This window comes from Melanerpes formicivorus, unplaced genomic scaffold (genome assembly GCF_026170545.1).
Source record: "Melanerpes formicivorus ecotype bairdi unplaced genomic scaffold, bMelFor1.0.p_v2 SCAF_5, whole genome shotgun sequence".
Taxonomy (NCBI): Eukaryota; Metazoa; Chordata; class Aves; order Piciformes; family Picidae; genus Melanerpes; species Melanerpes formicivorus.
In genome coordinates this window covers 13276115-13297169 of record NW_027142357.1, presented here as the reverse complement: position 1 = coordinate 13297169, position 21055 = coordinate 13276115, and the positions used below count along the sequence as shown (strand labels likewise).

Below are 21055 nucleotides of genomic sequence, written 5' to 3'. Positions count from 1 at the left end.
GCCAGCGCTGAGTGTTGCTGCTACTCACGTTCCCTTGGAAGCCATTTCACAGCCCGAATAAACCCACGGGCTCTCACCTTGACTTTCACAATGCGCTTCATTCATGCGTGTCTGAGCTTCAGCTCCAAAACTGAACACCTCCCATGGCTGCTCCTTCAGGGAAGGTGCCAGTGCTGAATGCTGTTGTTAGCCCTCACCTTTACTTGCAAGCCATTTCAGAGTTCAAATAAATGTGGGGCTTCCCAGGTATGCTTGAGCCAGTAAACCACGAACATTGCAACATGCTGGATTTGCTCTCATACGAGCTTTAGCACTGAAATGAAAAACTTCCAGGGAAGGTGGCAGCGCTGACTGCTGTTGCTGTCTCTCTTTCCCCTGGTAGCTATTTCACAGCCCCAGCAAACGTAGACTCCTAAATTAGCGATTCAGCCACTTCAAAACATGCTCTGTTTGTGCTCAAGAGGCCTAGCTGCAAAACTGGAAACACCTGGCAAATACTCGCCCACGGAAGGTGTCAGTGCTGAATGCTGTTACTGGTTTTCACCTTCCTTTGGCAACCATTTCACAGCCCAAGCAAACCTGTGGCTCGTATCTCTGCTTTAGCCACTAACCTTCACAGTATTCATGCTTGCCAGAGCCCCAGCTCAAATATTTAAAACATCCAGCGACTGCTCCCCTAGGGAAGGTGTCAGTACTGAATACTGTCTCTGGCCCTCACCTTCCCGTGGCCTGCCCTCACTGCCACAGCCTGCAGACACCCCTGGTCACATAGCCCCATTACACTGAGGGGCTGTTACCATCAGCCTCGCTGGTTGGCTTCACACAAGGAGCCCTTGGGAACAGAGAAGGAGAGGCTATGGCTGGCAGCCCTCTTGGGGACAGTTGAGGCTGTGGGGCAACAGAGGTATCCCAGCACTTGCCAAAAGCTGAAGGGAGGGCCCGGGGCATGCAGAAAGGAGAGGACAAAAATGCATTGTTGTAGAGATAAGAGAACAAGTGAGAGCTCTGGGATATGGTAAACAAAAACCATCATGGACTGATGACACAGAGGACTCCCTGGGGCACCCAGATATGAAGACAGGTAACCACAGTGCACACCAAATAACATCAGGATGGGAGAAGGCTACAGAGAAGGCTTGTTGGTACACTGCAAGACACACGAGCTCAGGGTGCACAGAAAGGCACATGGAGGGCTTGAGGTGCATCCAAGCACAAACAGAACACCTCAGTGCCTATCCAAGCAGTTGTGATGACTTCGGTGGAGCTTGGACTGGCAAGGCAGGCTGGTACCTGCAAGCACCCCTGGCTTTGTGCAAACCCCAGCTTCCATCACCACTCATGCTGGCCTGGCCCTCAATTCTGGATGTACCCAAGTCATCTTAGGGTGTCAAGGAGGTTTTCCCAGGGTAACATAGTTAAGTGCATGGGCCCCTGCAGCTCACAGTGGCTAGCAGTGCTTAATTGCTCTGGGCTCTCCCTGGAGGGAGAGAATAAATGAATAAATCCCAACTGTGCTCACATTGCCTCTGCTGTGCAGGCTCCAAACATGGCTTTTGGTAAACATGGTGCTCATACACTGGGGAGAGGTGACTCAAGCCAGGAAGCTCTCCTTTGCTTGGGACACACACTAGGGCAGACCATAAGGGGACCAGCAGACAGTTAAGTTCCATTTGCAACACCATTAGCAATTTATTAACCTGTCAGTCAGCATGACTTCCAACTCAGACAACAAAATGTGAATGCCCAACTGCACCATAGCCTGAACAGAGCCACCTGCTTCTTTGGGGAAAGACTAGCGCCCAGGGAGTGGCTGTGCCCTGATGCTCACCACGTCAGTGTTTTCTGTTTCAGTTTCCCTGTTTTCAAAATGGGAATGACACTGCTGATTTCACCTCTGAGGCTGTGGCAAGTCATGTGCCACCAGTTGGGGCACGGGATAGGAAGAAAACTGAGTGAAGCACTCCTCTTTCCCATCTGTCTGGAGGAAGACATGTTGCCTTCCCCTCCCAGCACAGGCTCCAGACCAGAGTATTTCAAAGGCAGTCACTGGTATCCACAGCACAGAGGCCAGCTCAGCAGAGATTGTGCATTGCACCCAATCACGCCAGGCACAGAGGAGGCCCCCAAACCCACATTCTGCAGACAGCCAACCTGGACAGCAGGAGGGGAAGATAAAGGCAGCCTTGCTCTACCCAGGATGAGAGAGTCTGTCTAGATGTGTAATACAACACAGCTTGACAGCTTTCTCTTCTCAGATCATCAAACTGGTCTGAAAAGGCACTTTGCTATCCATCCTGTGAGGTAGGATACACCTGGGAAAAATCATTAAAAGTGGATTTTTAGAAGAGGTTCAATAGAAGATGGAGACTCTGCCAGGGAGAATTGCTGCCGTGGTGCTGCAAAGGCAGCAGGCCACGCGTTAAGACCAGCGTTGAGATATCCTGTGCAGCAAACATCCCTGTGTCCCTGTGCAGCAGCTGGTATCTAGGACAGTCTAGGTTCAAGCAGACAAGGTCTTCCCCACACCAGCCAAGGATGCAGATTGCAGTTGCCCAGCGAGAGGGCTGCTGGGATGCAGCCGGCAGAAACGCCCTAGCGTCCAGATGGGGAAGACGTTGCGGTACGCGGTGTAACTGATAGCGCACGACTTGTTGAATACTCCAGAAATATTCTCCTGAGAGACAGACAGAGCAAAGTATGGGTGACAAGGGACCACAGTGTGTCCAGGATGTGGTGCTGAGCTCATTGCTTTCCTGAAGTTCCCCACCAAAAACCACATATCTTCCCTTCCAAAGTATACACTGCAATGGCTGCACAATGCCCAGGACATCTGCAACACCAGGGAAGCCCTTGGGAAGACCTGAGGGAAGATGTACCTGAGGCCAGTCCCCGTTGGGTAGCTGCTTATCAATCAACACTTTGATGCCCCTTTCCAGCACATCAGTGTCAGGATACCTGCAAAGTGCAAGGGAGGTAACATGAGCATTCTTATCCAAGCTGTCTGCAAATCCCCCCCCATCCATGTACTTAGGGAACTCAACCATCTCCAGGCTGCTCTGAGCTTGTCCTAGGCATGCTGAGTGCTTTGGGAAGGCCCCTCACAACCCTAGGACACTAGACATTATGAAGAGAGAAACATTTTTCCAGGCTGGAGGCCTGCAGTTGTGATCCAGACCATTGCTTTGCACTGCATCCCCCCTGTCCAGCATCATGAACCTTGCTGGCCTGTGGTGCACTGCACATTTCAGTATTTCAGTATCACTAAGGTTGGAAGAGACCTCAAAGATCATCGAGTCCAACCTGTCACCACAGACCTCAGGACTAGAGTAGGGAGGACACTACTGCCCACTGCAGACCTTCCCATTAAGGGTCTTATGCACTACCAACTGAGCCACAGCAGTCGCGTCCCTCACTGCAGGAGGTGGCCAATGAAGTCACAATCAAATATGGTTGGGTGTATGGCCTAAACCAGGCAGGCCTAGGGCTTGTGCCAGCCCTGCCTCACAGCTCAGCCTGTATTGCCTATCTCACTGAGCACTCAGGGATAGGTGGTGCCTGAAGGGGTGAAGGATGCTCTTACCTGACAGCCATGAGCCCCAGCAGGGCCCAGCACGTGTTGTGGATCTGCGATGTGGCACTCTGCACATACGTGCGCTGCTCACATGACTCAAAATCCTCTCCCCACCCACCATCTGCCATCTGCTTGGAGAGGAGGAACTGGCAGGCCTGGGCCACTTCTTGGCATGCAGCCCTGCAGAGACGGTGCAGAGAATGAGGGCAGGGGACGAGAGTGCTTGCATGCCCATGTCTCCCAGCTGCAAGCACAAGCTGTGCTCTGGCCCATGGCCAGCATGACCCTGAGTTTGAGGCTCAGGCAGCGAGTCCCTGGCCATACTGCAGGCACAAGATTTGAAAGGAGCAGGATCTGGGGTAAGAGAGCCCATGTGCAGCCAGGACGTCCATCCAGCCCCACCACAGAGTTTTGCCCCAACCTAAAGAACAGGTAGGGGCAGGAGAACCAAACAGCCCCTTCTCACCCATTGTGGTATGTGTGCTGCATACTGGCAAATGCCTCCAGACCGAACCAGGTGCCATAGGTGAAACAAACGCCCCAGCTCCTAGGAAGAAGGGGAGAGCAGTACTGTGAGGGGTGCAAGGCTCCAGGTAGAGGCAGGCTTCAACATGTCTGTGTTCACAGCATGATACAGCCGGGCACAGAGCTGCAGCCTGCCTTTCCTTATGGCACAACCATGCCTGGTCACACGGCACCCATGACCAGCTCACTCAGGCATCAGCAGATGATCTGAGAGGAGCTGGAGCCATCACCCTGGCCTGAGGGGTTGTCTGGGTCTTGTGTAATGCACAAAGTGCCTGCTCTGCCTGGGCTGGAGGGAGAGGAAAAGAGACTAAAACACAGGAACTAGAGGAGGATCAGCCCCTACTTGTCCTTCCCACAGATTCTGCCAGCCAGGAATTTTTGCTATCATGGTTCCACTCACACTGGGGCAGGCATAGGAAAACTGGACACCAAGAACACTGCTTACCCTTCCCATGACCCATCAGCTCGCTGCTTCTTGCGACAGAAGTCCAGGCCCTTCTGCAGAGTCTCCCTGGTTGGGAAAAAGACACCTGATTAAGAAGCAGCTCAAAGTCAGGGGCATCCATTAGTTTTTCTGAGGCTTTGATAGGTTCAATTATTAGAGGGCTAATGAGGCAAGAACATGCAGACCAGAAATTGTTGTTCATGATCTGAGTCAAATCACACACCAACTGGGTGCTTGTGCGAGTGTGCAAGCAGAGGATCCAGCCTACAGTTGGCTGCAAGATCAAGGAAACAGCTTGGTCAAGAGGCAGGCTGATCTTCAACAATTTCCCTCAGCCTGATCACAATCTATGCTCTGCTCCTTGAGAGAGGCTGCGCTCCAGCCTCTTGCATAGGGCTCTAGTTTGCAGAAGTCACCAGTATCCTAGCTGTGCACACATCAAAGGCCAATGCAGTAGTCCAGTCAAGACCCCTGACAAGGTTCAGCAGGGCCTGTACCAACAGAGGCCACAGCAGGCAGCATGGAACTCTGCAGCCTGTCTTCTCTCCTATCTGCTTCTCATCTCAGTGCCTCACCTGATCTCTGGGGCTCTGTGCTCAGGGAACATATCATGGAAGTGTCTCAGTGCCTGCATGACAGCTGATGTGCACTCGACGTAGGTGTAGTCAATCATGATGTCACCTGCCAGAAGGTGAAGGGTATCAGTGTGATAGGCCCTCTGCTATGGAGCCTCTGAGCCCCATGCTGCCAACCTCTCCCTTGGACCCAGGGTGCACTTAATCCACAGAGGGACCTGGGGCAAAGCCAGGCACCCATTGGGCACAGTGAGGCCAGTCCTCTGTGTCCCTTCACAGTGGACAGGATAACCAGCCCCACAGCTCCCCTTACCAAACACCTCAGAGGGGTTCAACAGCTCCAGTAAGTGACCTCCTCGCTTTGTTTCGTAGGTGGCAAACCCTCCATCTGAGTTCCTCATGCTCAGCAACTGCCCAGGCAAGCAGGGAGAGGGCTTAGGCCTGGGCAATACCACACCAGTCTGGCCCCAAGCCAGGTGTGAGGACAAAGTCAGAGCTACAAATCAATGGGGTTGGCCCACAAGCCAGCTCCCAAACTATGTTGACAAGTAGGCCTAATCTGGACCATCACATCACCTCATGCCACAGATGTAGCTTTGTAGCACAGTAAGTATTGTATTGCCATAGCATGTCAAGGGCCTTGTACTAGCGTAGTAATACCAGGTCAAACAACTCATCAGGCCTTGACTTCTTTTGCTCTAGCTCAGTTTAGCTGCCTGCATTTCCCTTGGCCCTGATGTTTGCAGCACTTACCACATTCACAGCATCAAAGAGACACTCAGAGGGGACAAGCTTGGCTATGAAGGGACACTTCTCCTGCAGCAGCATAACTGACTTCAGCCCCTCCGCTGTGCAGTCTGCCACAATCCAGCCACAGTCTCGGGTGCTGAAGGGAAAGCCACCCTGGAAAGAGGTCAGGAGGGCTCAGCACCTTCCCCTGACCCATTCTGTTCTTGTAAGGGTAGGAGGTGCTGGTCCTTATTCCTGTCCCCTGTGCCCAAATCCCTGCCCTATTCACACATTCTTCAGAGACCAGTTCGTCATCACACCTTGTTCATCTGGCGATAGTATTTCTGGTAGTCAGGTGGGTTCTCTGGGATCTGCAAAACAGAAGAAACAAGTGAGGGCAGGCTGGAGGTGCCTGGCTGAAGGACCATGTGGGACAGGGCACTACCTGTCTTCTACTGAGGGAGGCAGACAGAGAAAGAGGTCAGCTTTGGAGCAGGGAGTGCTGAAATCATATTTTGGCCTGATTTCAGAAAGCGTCTGCTCTTTGGGCACTTTCTTGCCAGGGAGCCATTTTCAGTGCTCCCATTGGCAGCATCATAAGCAAGACTTGTGACTGCATCTGCACCAAGCTGCTGCTAAGCAGCCTGGGTTTCCCAGAACAGTGCCTTAAATGTGTGTGCACCAGACAGGACAAAGGGCAAAGAAGGCTAAGCTCTCAGCTTTCCAGCCTCTCTTAGCGCCAAACCCAAACATCCCTGGGCTTGGCCAAGACCTTCTCCAACCTGCAAAGATAGCTTCCAGCAACAGGGAGCAGAAAACAGGAAGCTGTCCCTAAGACTTTGCTAGTCCAGCCCTTCAGAAGAGCTCTTCAGAGGGCAATAGACACATGCAACAGGGCTCTGAGAGTCAGTCAGGTCTGCATAGCCAGAATGTGAGAGACATTGTCCATTGGCTCTGCTCACCTGGGTGAACCGAAGGAACTCATAGGCATTTTGGAGGCAGGATGTGAATTCAGGCATCTCCTGGGCTTCTGCCTAGAAACAGAGGTGCACAGTCAGCAAGGAGTTGTGGCCACACATGTGCCCTTCAGGAAGAAGAGACCTCCTTGACCTGCTGATCTAGGTGCTATTAATGCCTAGCCCTTCAATTAAGCCTTCCCATAGATTTGCATTCATTTGTTTCCCATTTCCATTACAAATCTCTACAGTGGAAACTGAACCAACAACTGTTGCTGGCATCTCTAAGACAGATATTTGCATGACCAGGTGTGGTGGTTTAGGCTGGGTGCTGGCCCGGATGCCACTGCACAGACCACACTTGGAAGGTCCCAAAAGGGTCCAGCCCACTGGGTGGTCACAGGAAACCAGGTATTTCACCCATAATTCTCTGCTCCTCTACAAAACATCCATGCAGGGTCCTTACTTCCTCTTTTCGTCCCCCACCGCTGCCTAGGTAAAATGGTGTGAGTTGCGTCCCTTGGGCCTGCCCAGGTCCAAGGCTGGGTTGGGGGTGGGAGGGGGAAGAAAGAGCCCTGGGGGGAAGGTTTGGGTGTACCCCCAGGTGGGGATGGGACGTTCTTGGGTCTGCTTTGGGATTTCTTTTGCCACTGTGCTTCTGGCTCTCTGTAAACATTGACTGCTTCTCATTTAAACTTTCCACCATTTTTTGCAATCCATTTGTCTGAGTCTTTTTTGTTTTGCCTGTGGTGGGAGAATTGGTCTCCCAAACCACGACACCAGGTGAGGGGCTTACCAGAGCAAGTACACCACCCTCCGAAAAGAATGCTGTCTCTGCCCCAGTGCAGGAATGCAGATTTGCACACTGTCCCTGCCAAACTGCAATATTCTGGAGCCAAGCAGAGCAAAGAGGAAGGCTCAAGGTTTTATCTCAAGACAGTGGCAACTGGGAAGCCTAACCTGACTCATTCATCTGGAGCTGTGGCCTCCTCCTTCAAAAGCCACTAGCAAAGATGGGCTGTGCTCGCTGTGCTGGGCATCCTGCCTACCATGACTGAGGTGGGCTCTGAGAAGATGTGTGTTTCCCTGGCTCAGTCCTGTGATGCCATGCCAGAACTAGGACAGCAGAGTTCTGAGGGAATGCACATTAGAAGTGTCTGCTATCTAGGGATGTGCCAAGAGTGACCATTTTCCTAAGGCACCATGTAGCACTGAGGGATGCATTACCTCCAGGAAAGCTTGGATGGCAAAAGCAGTATCCCAGAGCTGGGATCCATTTGTGCCCTAAAAGAGAGTATGTAGATAATGATACTGTCAGCAGCCTGCCCCCACTGTAGGGTCTATATGACACAATATTTCTCCTGCATTACCCCCACTAGTTCCTTCCACCCTGTGTCTCAGTTTTACATCACCCAGCATCACAGTTAATGTGCTGGCATAGAGGGAGACAGATGCAGCAGCTCATAGACAACAAAGGAATAGGAAATGACACAGCTGCTTCAGCTTGCTCTGTGCACAGCCGAGACAGGAGAGGTGGCCAGCAATAAGGAGCACAGGGACACAACAGCTAGGAGAGAAGCACAGCTTAATCCATACGCGGTGTTGGGGCCTGTCCTTTCACTTCTCCCAGGACCCATGGGGATGAAAGGGATGAAGGGAATGAAGACCTAGACCTGCCCCCTCAGCATACAGCCACAGAGAAGCAAACGAGCAGGACAGACACTACTCACTCCTGGCACAGCCAGGGAAAGTGACAGTGAGACAGACAAGGACATCAAGCACCAAAGGTGAGATGCTGAGAGCTCAGGCCCAGGGTGAATAAGCTATCCAAATATTCCATGGGCTGCCCCAGCACACCAGGGTCCCTCTCAGTGACAGCTGAACTCCTACAGCACTCCACCTGCATCTTCATGCCGTCGAGGCCCAGCCTGTGGGAGGAGAGAGCACAGTGCTGCAGCACAGGCACAACAGTGCCGGGAAGTGGATTGAGAGCCATGGTATGCTCACTCCACATGGATCAGAGCCCTGTGCTGTGCCAGGTGAACCATGCTCAACCCTTACCAGAGATAGTCAGGGATCCTGGAAACATGCTCCTGAAAAGCTGGGGAGTTCTTCCCATCCACAAACCAGCGAACCAGCATGTTGATTGTTTTGGAAATCTGTTGAAAGCAAAACTGTCACTGCTCCAGATACAGCTTCTTCCATGCCCAGAGACATGGATTCCCCCAACCCAGCACACAACCATATAGAGGTGGTCCTGGGCTTGATCCCAACAACTCCATCTGTAGTGCCTTCTGTTTTTTTTCTGTGGCATCACTCAGCATAGTTAGTGGACCAGGTGCCATCAGACTATTCCAGAGCTTTGCCTCAGATAATTTTCCTGAACCACAAGGAGAGGTATCCTGCACTGGGGCAACAGCTGTCCCCATGTCCTCTGCATTTTCTGTGTCCTGTTAGCATTTTTAAAGGATCAACAGTAAGAGTCCTACCGGCCCAATGCTGATACACTTGGTGAATCTGTCATCAGCTTTGATGTGGTCATACAGCTCTGTGATGGCTTGCTGCCGCAGGTGAGTGCTGTGGTGGGCTTCATACACATTCATGATGGCTACAGGAGAAGAAAGGGACATGCAATTGGAAAAAACCAGATTCACTTGCTGTGGCAGTCTGTACCACTGCTCATATGATGATCAAGTTGGGGAAGGCACAGGAACTGCTCTGCCCCAGAATTGCCTGAGGAGTGGGGTACAAGGCCTTGATTCTGTCAAGGTGGGAGAAGCCCAAGGATCATACAATACAATACAGTACAATACAATACAGTACAATACAATACAGTACAATACAATGCATGTCTCCATCCCAGCTGCAGGGTATGCACCAGTAACTGGCAGGAGGGCCTAAAGAGCCCCCACAGTACAAGGCGTCTTGAGTTCCACCACCACCAGCTGACAAGGAAAGGCCCACCCCCGCCAGCCAAAACTGCACTCACCATAGGCAAGCCTTAGCAGCCAGCTGTGTTGTGTGTACACATCACAGGCAGCCACGTTGTTCCTCTGGGCTGGCCAGTCTATGCTGGTGTAGTCTTGTACATACAGCTCCTAGCAAATATAACAAAAGGGCATCAGCCTGGCAAGCTGGGAGCAAGCACCCAGAGAAAGCTGGAAGTTGATTCTGCTGCCTGGACACAGAGACTGTATGGGTATGAGAGCTGTCACTTTGCAAGCCAGAGGCTGAACCACAGGAACACGGCTGGCACAACAAATGGCCAGGGAGCTCGGCCAGGGTCAGCTCCTCACCTGCCGCAAGCTTTGTACAAGCTCATCCTCTTCTGCTGACAAACGCTTGGCGTAACAGTAGCTCATGGGGAGGTAAACCTGGCGGCAGTGGCACCAGAGCCGGGATGGGTGGGCTGGGAACCATGTAGGAAGCAGCCTGTTTGCAACACAGAAGATGCTACTATGAGGATCAAGAAGAGCCAAGGGCAGCATGAAGAGATATGTGCTGACAGGGATATGAGCCAGGCATGCCTTTCCTTATCCCCTGTACCAGGCCTGCTGCTTCTGGAACAGCTGAAGCAGAAAAAAAATATTCATACAGCCTGACTCTGCTCAGAATCTCCCCAACAGAGCTGCTGCCCCACACCAGGGCCATCAAACACTGCTCCTGACCCAGATGACACAGGGCAGGGAGGACCCCAAGCTCAGAGAGAAGTTGGTTCAATGGCCTCTCACTTCTCCACGTGACTTTCAAGACAGAGGCCCAGACTAACAGCCAAGTGCATTTGATGACAAAGCACCAGCAGCCCTTGGCAGTGTGCAGACCCTGATTTCTCTGAGGGAAAACGTTATGTGCTTTCTCTCTCTGACACCCAGCAGCCCTCTAAATAATCAGGGAGGATATGAGTGAGGACTAGACGTGGCAGCTTCACATGTAGCTGTAATGTCCAGATAGGGCTCAGTTCTGACTGGCCACAAAGGGAAGATACTGACGACAAGCAGGGAGCACATGGATGTAATAGGGACCTTGTGGGTAAAGCTACCATATCTGAGCTCTGGTATCTCCCCCCAGCAGAGTGTTCAATGCTGTCCACCCACTAGCTATCTTTGCTGCTGTTCTCTGAGCTGACAAGCAGCCCAAGTACCCCCAGTTCTAGGCCGTAGCTGTATCCCCGTAAACACCAGTGCCTGGAACAGCTCTGGCTTGAGGCTAGTGGCAGGAATGACAACCTCTCCTACCTCCACATCAAGGACAGCACATACCACATCTCTGGGAGAAGTGTATTCATTCCCTCCCAGCTGTAAACATTCAAGACAGCCAGCCAAAACTTCCCCCAGGAAGGAATTCCCACAGCACCTCCTGCAGAGAACAATATCAGCTTTCAGGGTTAATGCAATCAAGCCAGTTCCCTGCTTTCTTCCCCACCACATGGCTGACTTCTCCCTGTGTTTGGAAGCATGTCACACAGGCTAGGACACAAATCCTGAAGAAAGGTAAGCAAGCAATGGTACAAAACCACAACATACTTCTCCACCATTAACTGAAAATGCAGGTGCCATCAAGGGCAAGCAAGAGCAACTGCTTCTCCACCATCTGGCAGCCCCCCATGTTCCGCGCAGCCCTCAGGTCTAACCAGACCTCTCTCAACAGTGTACCAGCGCCACAGCTCTGTGCTGGGTGCAACGGAGCTGACCTTTGCTGTGCAGGTTGACACGGGCCCGCACAATGTCAGGGTCATCTGGTCCAACACCCAGGATCCTCAGGGCTACGTAGTTGAGTGCTGTGCCAAATACTGTTGATTTGTCTTCTACATGCCTGTCATACACATACACAGAGACAGCATAGCCATTAACTATCTATTAGCATTAGCCAGACACAACTCAATGCAGAGAGCTGTCTTTATTTGGGTCAAGTGGAATGCCAGGGGTAACTAGAAAAGGGGAGACCAAACCAACCCAGGGAGAAACATTGCTCTGCACTACCCAGTCACACATGATACTCTGGGACATAACACCACAGAGAAGATGCAGTTGACTTAATGCTCCAGCCATCTCTGTGACAAAAGGTGTACCTGGAGTGCTATACAAGTAAGTCTAGCCACTTAAAGGTAGAACAGTTGCCAAATCCCACTCTCCAAGCCTAGGCAGATTTGACAGCAGCTCCGAGTACTGGACATTGAAGATGCCATCACAAAAAAAAAGGCATCTTTGCTACTCACAAGCCCCATCCTCCATCTGGGAGCTGCACAGAGCGAAGATAGCGCACCATCTCTTTCCGAACCCCCTCTGGCAGCTGGATCTTGGCAGTGTGGCATGTGATGAGGAGACCTAGAAGATCAGACATGCTGGCTCTTACATGATACCAAACGTGACACATTCACCCATCTCGGGGAAGGTGCCCCACAAAGTCTACCTGGCAGAAGGAAGAGAGGTCCCCCGTAGTCGCCGGCCCAGTGCCCATCCTCGGCCTGCAGGGCAGCGTAGAACTGCATGCCCTTGTGGGCAGCCTCCCGGGCCGTGCCGGCTGCCGGCAAGGGCTGCAGCGTCTTTGCCTGGGGAAAGACAACGTGTCAGCCAGGTGTGCCCCTCAGCCCGGAGCTTGCCACCCGGTCGCTGCCCCGGCCCACCCCGCACCGTGTCCAGGCCGAGGCTGTGCTCCTCCAGCACCGTCTGCGCGCGCTTGTCGCCGCTGTCTTCGCCACTGACATCGCTATCGCCGTCGCCCAGGTAGCGCCAGCGCTGCCGACCACCCTCGCAGCGCAGCCGCCAGTCAGGCAGCGCTGTGGCCGCTGCCGTGCGGTGTGGGCCACCGCGCCGTCGCACCGCCCTGCCGGAGACGGGTACCGTTAGTCACAGCCCCCTGCTCCATCCCCCCCGATCCCCTCCGCCGCGCCGGCACCCACCCGCCGTCCGCCGCCATCGCCGTCCACGTTCCTGTCACCGCCGAGCTGATACCCAGACCCGTTCCGAGGCCGAGGCCGGCGCCAGGACCGCACTGCACTGGGCCGACATCGCCTCACAGGCGACAGCCAATGGGGACGCGGAGCCCCGCCGGCAGCCCCGCCCCCAACCCCGCCTTCGCGGGCAGGTGTCTGGTGGCGAGGGCAGCGCTCGAGCTGTACTCCCGCAGCGGCCCGGCTGCGGCTTCTCTGCCGCTGCCTTCACCTTCTCTGCCCTGATGTCTGAGGCAGTGCCAGGCTCTAAGGCGTGCCTGCATGTCCATGTCGTGGTGCATGCGGGGTGTTGCTTAGAAGTCTTCCGCCAGACCCAGCTGCCACCATGCATGCAAATGCACATGCACTTTTAATTGAACCCAAGAACTGTAAGCATCCCTTTCCTTGCAGGCTGGTGCACAGACCCAATGGCAGTGATGCTTAGTGTGGGCCAGCAGGCAGCCTGGCAGGGCAGGGAGATCTGTAGGGAAGCAGGTGACAAGCATCAAGAGCAGCAGCTCATGCTAGTGCCAGACAAGTGGTGATCAATAAAAAGGGATACACACCCAATGGAGTGGTGTTGATGGCATTTCACAGCCGAGCAGTGGCTGTTCCTTCTGAGGACCTGCCTTCACACAAGTGGCCATGGGACACCAGCCTGGGCTCAGTCCCATAAGCATTGATTGCCCTTGGACACAGTGGCCACAGCTGCACTAGCCAGCTCCAGTGCCTGGCCCCAGGATGTGCCATGATCTCGCTGTCTCTGGCTGTGTGACCCCAACGCACCTGCCCCCATGCACATCCCCTTCTCTGCAGCATCTCCGGTCATGTGAGATCTGTCATTACCCTGCCACCATCTGGGACCCTGTTCTTCTGTCCTGTGTACCTCCTCAGGCACAGATAGCACTCACTTCCCCAGGAGTGCTGTCCTCCCTACAGACCCTGACTGCTGTCCTGTCCTTTTGGATGACAGTGAGAGTGAACATTCCTACCTCTCTGCACCATCAAAACCTGGATATCTGGTTTTCCTTGTTAACTGAAAGAATAAAGCAACTGCATCAAATCCTGGGTGCTCAGCCCATGTCTCCATGGGACACCATGTCTTGGTGCAGCACCAGCCATAGGGAAGGTGCCCACATTCCCACAGCCCCCATGCTCCCCAACTGCCCTCTGTCCTGCCAGTTGTTGCTGCCTTGAAAAGCCACTTTTGCTCACTGAACCTGCAGAAAAGCTCTCAGCAGGGTTAATGTTCACAGCACCCTCTGAAAGCACTACTGCCAGTGTCAGGCACCCTGGGCCTTGCTCAAGTGAGAAGGGCTGCTGTGGGCAGAGCTGAGATCCATAGATTTTATTATGCATTATGGGTGCATGCAGGGCACTAAATTGGGCCCCTTGTCTCCCTCCAACAACTTCAACAGGCAGCAGTCCACTTCTCAGATGTGTCCGAACCTTCTGTTTCTAGCCATCATTCAAAGCTTTCCATGTGGAGCTTAGCTCATCTCTAGCTGCTGTGTTTGTGGGTTCAGAAACAGACATGACCATGGCATAGAGCCAGGGACCTCTCTTGGAAATGCTGCTCTGTATGCTGGGACTGTGAGCACAGCCCTTTGGAAGCAGAAGCTTCTTCCAGCTCTCACCCAAATTCCTCTGCTTTTGTTACCTTTTTCTCCCAGTTAAATGACTGGCAGCCTTTGTCTTGTGGTCTGGCAGAACCTGGTGCCATGCACACCAGAGAGACAAAGAAATACACTGGCTTTTCTTCTGAGTCTGCTATGAAGAGCCCACACAGTGTTTTACTGGGGAGAGAGAGACAGGCAGAGGGATGAAGCATTCTGCTGTCTTGGGCTCTGTAAAATCCTTGGTTTCTTTGAACAGATCAGCATAAATCTCTGGCAAGGATGTAGTGACCCTGAGGAAAGGAGCCCTAAGGCTACACACTCGTGTTCAATGATCAGAATGATGAATTTTAAAATACTGGAAACTCTTTGGGCAGCACTAAATGTGCAGCATCTCTCAACCTCACACTCATACACAGATCTCCTGTACTTTCACAGACCAAGTCAGGGACAACTCACATCAGGTTTGCCCGGATATGAGCCTGGACACAGATCAAGAAAGTTGCCTGGAGCTGCCTGCCCATTAACAGGCATGAAAGGGACAAGGTTTATAGTGCTCACATCTGATCCTGCTGCTTCTTCCCAGCCTAATCAGCCAGTACAGCATATCATTCTATAACTTTCCCTCTAAAATACAGAAGTCAGAATGATTTCAGGGAAATGCACTTTCTTCAGCATGCTCTCAGCATTCATCAACCACTCACATGTACTGTGCCACCAGAAGCAGCCTGGATGAAAGACACTGCTTGCTGCTCTTGCTGCTTGTCACCTGCTCCCCTATAGATCCCAGTCCCTTTCCTGACAGGCTGCCCACTGGCCCACACAGAGCATCACCTCCATCGGGTCTGTGCACCAGCCTGCACAGTCTGCAGTCTCTGGTGGCAAGGGAAGCTTACAACTCTTCTGTTCAGATTAAAGTGCATTTACTGCCCACAGTGGCTGCTGAGACTTGCAGAAGATTTGTGAGCAATGCCACCTATGAAGCCATGATATGGCCAATAGGTACATGCAGGCAGGAGGTTCCCACCATCCCTTCAGACAAAAGGGCGGTGTCACAGTTATTGGCTGTCTGACAGCCTTGTGAGAGCAACTTTACAGCCCAAAGCCACTTAATGTGGCTTTTTGTGAGGGTATGGCAAAACACACCCCAGAACTGGGCACTGTGCCCCAGGCAGGCATCAGGGAAGAACTGCTGCTGCTGCCAGCTCTATCCTTCAACCACTTGCAGCCTGATATGACAGCAACTCCCTCACAAGGGGTTCTGCTATCCTCCAGACTGATGGGGTGGTAAAGAGGATGCAGCTAGACCCATCTTGGAGGTGCACAGTGAAGGGACAAGAGGCTGCAGGCACAAGTTGCCACAATAGATGTTCCTGTCACATGATGAAACATCTGCCCCAGAGGTTCTTGCAGCCTTCATCTCCTCCCCGGCATCACTGTGGCTGGTCAAACAGCTCTAGGCTGTCATGAACACCATTTTCCTCCTGGCTGTCCAAACTGGCAGCTATCCTTGCCAGGCCAAGAGAGTGCAATGCACCTTTGCCAGACTGCTGCTCTTTAGGATGTGTCTGCTGCTCCCAAGGTTATCCAGGACCTTGTGCTGGTGAGCCTTTGCAAAGCCAAAACTAAATCTAGGACAATTCCCCCAAGGCTTATGCTCCTGCCTTTTTCAGTCTGCACTTGCTGTCCAGCTCAGCAGTACCTGTGAGTTAGACATTCATGGCTAGCAACATCTATAACAACAACAAAAATGCTCAGTGATGTTGTCATCTTTACCTCATTCCACATTTCATAATGGTTTCATGCACAAAATGACATGTCCTCAAACAGGGACCATCTTGCTATTTCAACCACCTTCCTCAAGCTGTGAAAGGGGACACTCAGGCTAACCTCCGAACAATGACAGGCTAGACACTTAGAAGCACCAGTCCTGACACCACTGATTTTCAGGCTCTGGCAGGAATAGTTTGCTCTTCAGGAAGGGAAGGTGATAGGCTAAGGTCATTATTAAATACTTTTTAGTTATGTCCCCATTCCAGCCAACAGAATCAGCCTGTGTTTAAAATACCTTACTGACACTGGTCAGATTGATTTTACATTGCCCAAAAAATCCACTTTTTTGTTATTAGTTCAGACTGGTGTGTGACAAGCTGCAAGAAAGGCTGGTTTAGTAACATGGAGCTCTGAGGTCTGTGCCATTAGGGTGAAAGATGAAAGATGAAAGAGTAGCATTACACTGGCAGTGACTACCTGACATTTGAACACATCTATTAATTATGCTTTTGACTCCCAATAGAAGAGCATACAAGTGAATTTCCCACTAGAAGGGCACCAGTGGATGGCTTCTTATATTAGATGTCCCGACAAGACAAGAACAACTAATCAACAGTACTAAAAGTGAAATAAAGAGAAGAAAGTAGACCAACAAGAAGAGCTTGAGATGTTTAACAGACTCAGATCAACACATACATGCTGTATCATACCTCTCCTGAATCACATTTTTATAGTTTAAAATGCTGCCATTACCTTTTGCTCTGGGAGATTACAAACTGCACTTTTACCCTCTCCCCAGACTATTTTAGGCAAAGCACATTTGAGAACAGGAACCCTCTCCTCGAATCAGACACACAATTACCAGCACTGGAAGTGCACTTACAGACACCGCCCAAAATGTTTTTTGACATAGGATCTGATCATACTGGGAGTGCTGTTTATTGCTATTAGCACACCTAAAAAAAAAGTTCATCTTGTTGACCATCAATGGAAATGCATTCTAGATGAATCTTTCAATAGCAGAGTTCATGGGCTGACAGCAAGAAAAATAATTTATCTTAAAACCAAAATATGTTCCACAGACCATCCACAAATCAAATGTGGACTTCTACAGACCCTGGGGAAGGAACATGCTTGACCTTGTTGGATGGAGTAAAGCAATTGCATAAAAAAAAATCACTGCACCTCTGGGTTGTGTCTCCATGTATTCAGAACTCCAGCTGCAGGTTCCAACAGCACCGAGAGGTACTCCTCCATCCTGGAAGTTTAGTGACATGGAAAACATTCCTGCTCCCTCTGCACTTTAAGCTGAAAAATACATTCCAAAAGAAAGTGGCAGGATTTCTGTGAGTGATCCACAGATTGAATTTGATCCCTCTACCAGATAAATCTAAAATATTTGCCTGGAATTGCTTACTGTACTGCAACAGTCAGGGCATTAAAGCATGTTTTCAGGTTTTCAGTTTTTGACACTGGATTTTACTGTACAAAGTCTAAGCTCATCCTGAATCTTGACAGTGCGGACTTCTAAATGGAGGGAGAAGGAAGGTGACAAAGCAAGAAACTAGAAGAGCATAATGGGAAGCTTTTTAAACAAAATAAAACACCTCTAAAACTATTAAGAAGCAACATAAAACTCATCTTCAAAAGGCCACTTTTATATTTTCTTGCTATATTTTCTGATTCTGTGTGTAGGTATGCCAGATGAGAGGTATATGCACAACCATGGCACCGTTGTCCACATTTGGCAAAGAAAGATGAGCGAAATAAAGACAATTGTTATTTTGCAGTTGCAAGGAATGCTAGAAAATTAACACAAGGTTTTCACTTCTATAAGCAAACTTCTATGTATAGGTGACAACAGGATTAAAAAAAAAAAGTGATGGGAGGAAAAGACAGTGATGTATATTATTTTAATAACATACTGAAATACCAAAAAAGAGATAGAACTCTGTTTACTTGGCACTGGCATAACCAAGATAGGAATAAAAATCAGTGTGTCTAGCTCCTCCTAAACAACATGACTGGCCACAAAACTAAATGTGAAGACTGTAGCAAAAGCTTACACCAGAATTAGTCATGATAGAAAACTGGCTTACAAACAACTTATTTGAAATATCTGACCACATAAATATTTGAGGCATCTAACCAACTACTAACTAAACATCAATAAGAATATAAACAACAGACAAGAGCTAATATACAGGATAACCACCATCAAGTAAATCCTGAAGTGCAAAATGTTAGAAAAATATTTAGTGCAGTTTGTTAGCTGCAAATTACTTCTTAAATGTAATCTATCTGTATCATCTACTGACATGATTCCTGATCTGATACACTGCAATACTTTAAAGTGTACAAGCTTTTGGAAAATGCCTTTTTGTCCTTAAAAGAGTTGTGAATAACAACCAAAACCAGAAGCCTATCCTCAAAAGATGCTTAAAGGGCACAAACAATATTGTGTTTTCACATAACAGCAAGAAAATAGCATAAGAGAAATCAGGCACTTGGTTCTGAAAATTAGGAATGTACACTAAAAATGAAATCACTGCTTCCTCTTTTCTGCTGTAAATTCCTGAGTAAGAAGAAGCAACAAATAAAGGTGTAAAGCAGCCTCATAGTGCTGTTGTCAGGATGACATAAAGCTTATTAAAAAATCAGCTGAAGTTGTTGGTGCACAAAAAACCACTGCTGCAATAAAGGCAGTTTTATTAATGTTTCAAAGTCATTTAGTACTCACTAGAGTCCAATCTCACACCCCAGAATAAATCTGCACTGCTTTCATGGCATCTTGCCTCATTTCCTCAGCATGGTGACTGCCCAGTGAACCAGCTACAGCAACTAGTGAATTCAGAAAGAGATGGGGCTTAGAATTCCCTTGTTGCTGCATTATACATTCCCAAAGGATCAGGTAAAACCAACCAACCAATTAAAATAATAATAGAAAAATCCTGTACTTTTGCTACAAGCTGGTATTTAGAAGGTCAAACTCATTCAATTTAAGATGAATTACAATTTTTTGACAGTTGTTAGCTTTGAGAAAGATGAGTTAAGTTTCTTTGGCAATAAAGCCTGCTGTGCTTCAAACGCACTTCATACACAGCATTATCTGGATGCAAAGTACAATGCCTTATTGCAATTAACTGAGAAACCCAGAAAAGGCTCAAAGGTGCTATCTCCTTCCTATGTACAGTGGTTTTAAAGACAAATGGCAAGAAAATCCTGCTTGCTTCCTACACTGAATGTTGGTACAAATCCGTTTTCTGTAGGTACACCTACAAACAAAACCTCTTCGAACAAAAACTTCACCTTTAGTGAGCTACAACTTAATCAATTTCCACTTATAAAGAAGCATCCCTCTTTCAAGCTGTGTAAAAGCAGGTGCTTTGGGCATGAGCTACTTAAGTCTGTTAGAGAATGCTGCTGACATCAAACAAAACCACTGGGGTGTGTAAACAGAGTGGATTCACCCTGTCAAGATGGAGCATTCTGCATGCCAGATCAATCACAGGCAGCCTCAGCAGACTTTTATGTATCTGCTGCATCCTAGAGAAGCATTTGCACTAAATCTTGTGCCAGGGAAAGAACTCTGTTTGGAAGCATGTTCTGGAGTAATGCTGGTGCTGCATGTAACTTTATTTTGATAAAAATTAAACCAGACTACCTCCTGTAGGCCATGTTGTGGAGGCCCAGATGAGTTCTTGTTTTACAGCCTTTCTGCCTGCTGCTGCTTTGGGTGAGTCTGATGAAGTTGCTCAAAGGTGTCATTTTGGTGCTGCTGTCTCTGCTCCTGTCTTTTTTTCAGCCACTGCTTTTGCCCTGGAGGTCATTAGCCTGTGGTTACCATCAGGCTTCTCTTCATCCTGCTGGTGCTTTTTACAATGTTTTTCAAAGGTAGAGATTTTGGCATGTCTGATTGCAAACCAAACACTGGTATGGCCACTCCCCACTGTGTGCTCTCATAGGAAGCTGGAGGTAAGAGGACCTGGAAGAGGATCAGCTGCGGAATGTGCAGTAGCGAGGCTCGTGTGCCTCATGGATCTTCAGGTGCTTCCTGAGGCATGATGCCTGCTTGAAGGCTTTCCCACGGGTAGCACTTGAAATTCCTCTCACCCAGTTCAAGAAGCTGGTGTGACACAAGGTGGGCAGAGGAGCAGTCCTTCCCACACTTGTAGGGCCATTCACCGGTGGGCAGGCAGACATGCAGGGCCAGCCCAGCCTTCTGTGAGAAAGCCTTCTGTGAGAAAGCCTTCTGACACTGCAGGCCCTTGAAAGGCCTCTCCCCCATGTGCACACAGCAATGAGTCGTGAGGTGTGAGGCATGCTCCAAGTTTGCCACGGTCCTCGTGCTGCAAAGGCCAGTGTGGATGGCCTTGTGGCACACCAGGTGGGAGGACTTTAGGAAGAGCTTCCCACAGCGAGAGCACTGGTATTTGCGCTCCCCTGTGTGGGAGTGGAGGTGGAGCACTAAGTGTGATGAGGAGATGAAAGTCTTGCCACAGAGAGGACAGGTGCGGGGCCGCCCTCCAGTGTGGGCGCGCTTGTGAAGGACCAGCCCAGAGGAGAGGGCGAAGGCCTTGGCACAGACGAGGCAGCGGTAGGGCTTCTCGCCGGCATGGACCCGACGGCGCTTGGCCAGGGCGCCGGCCTGCGCGAAGGCCTTTCCTCACTGCTCACAAACGTGGGGTCGCTGCGCCTCGGTGGCGAACGCCAAGCGCCGCGCATCCCCGGCCCGGCACCCTGGGGTCCCCCCGGCACCACAGCAGCCGCCGCCGCGCTCCCCAGAAGCTGCTGCACGGACCCTGCAGCGCACGCCCAGCGGCGCGCGATGGTGACGTTGGAGGCGCCGGGGTGAGCCTGCAGCCACCATTGCGGGTCCGGGGTGCGCAGCGGCGGGCGGCTTACAGAGCCTGGCAGCCGCTGCTGCACCTTC

The 21055-nt window shown here is 50.6% G+C and overlaps 1 protein-coding gene across 1 annotated transcript; it reads right to left on the bottom strand.

The window, feature by feature from the left end:
* Nucleotides 1-1659: 1659 nt before the first annotated feature.
* On the bottom strand, nucleotides 1660-12805 carry LSS (lanosterol synthase). Its single transcript, XM_068138243.1, has 22 exons — nucleotides 12704-12805; nucleotides 12435-12627; nucleotides 12214-12352; nucleotides 12020-12128; nucleotides 11495-11616; nucleotides 11064-11160; nucleotides 10101-10236; nucleotides 9794-9902; nucleotides 9294-9412; nucleotides 8866-8963; nucleotides 8705-8732; nucleotides 8032-8088; nucleotides 6811-6882; nucleotides 6169-6219; nucleotides 5873-6022; nucleotides 5433-5529; nucleotides 5120-5225; nucleotides 4545-4610; nucleotides 4038-4118; nucleotides 3581-3751; nucleotides 2877-2955; nucleotides 1660-2674 (listed from the first exon to the last, which is right to left on the bottom strand). Exons 1-22 carry the CDS (start codon nucleotides 12718-12720, stop codon nucleotides 2501-2503), a joined length of 2271 nt encoding a protein of 756 aa, XP_067994344.1. The 5' UTR covers nucleotides 12721-12805; the 3' UTR covers nucleotides 1660-2500.
* Nucleotides 12806-21055: the final 8250 nt, after the last annotated feature.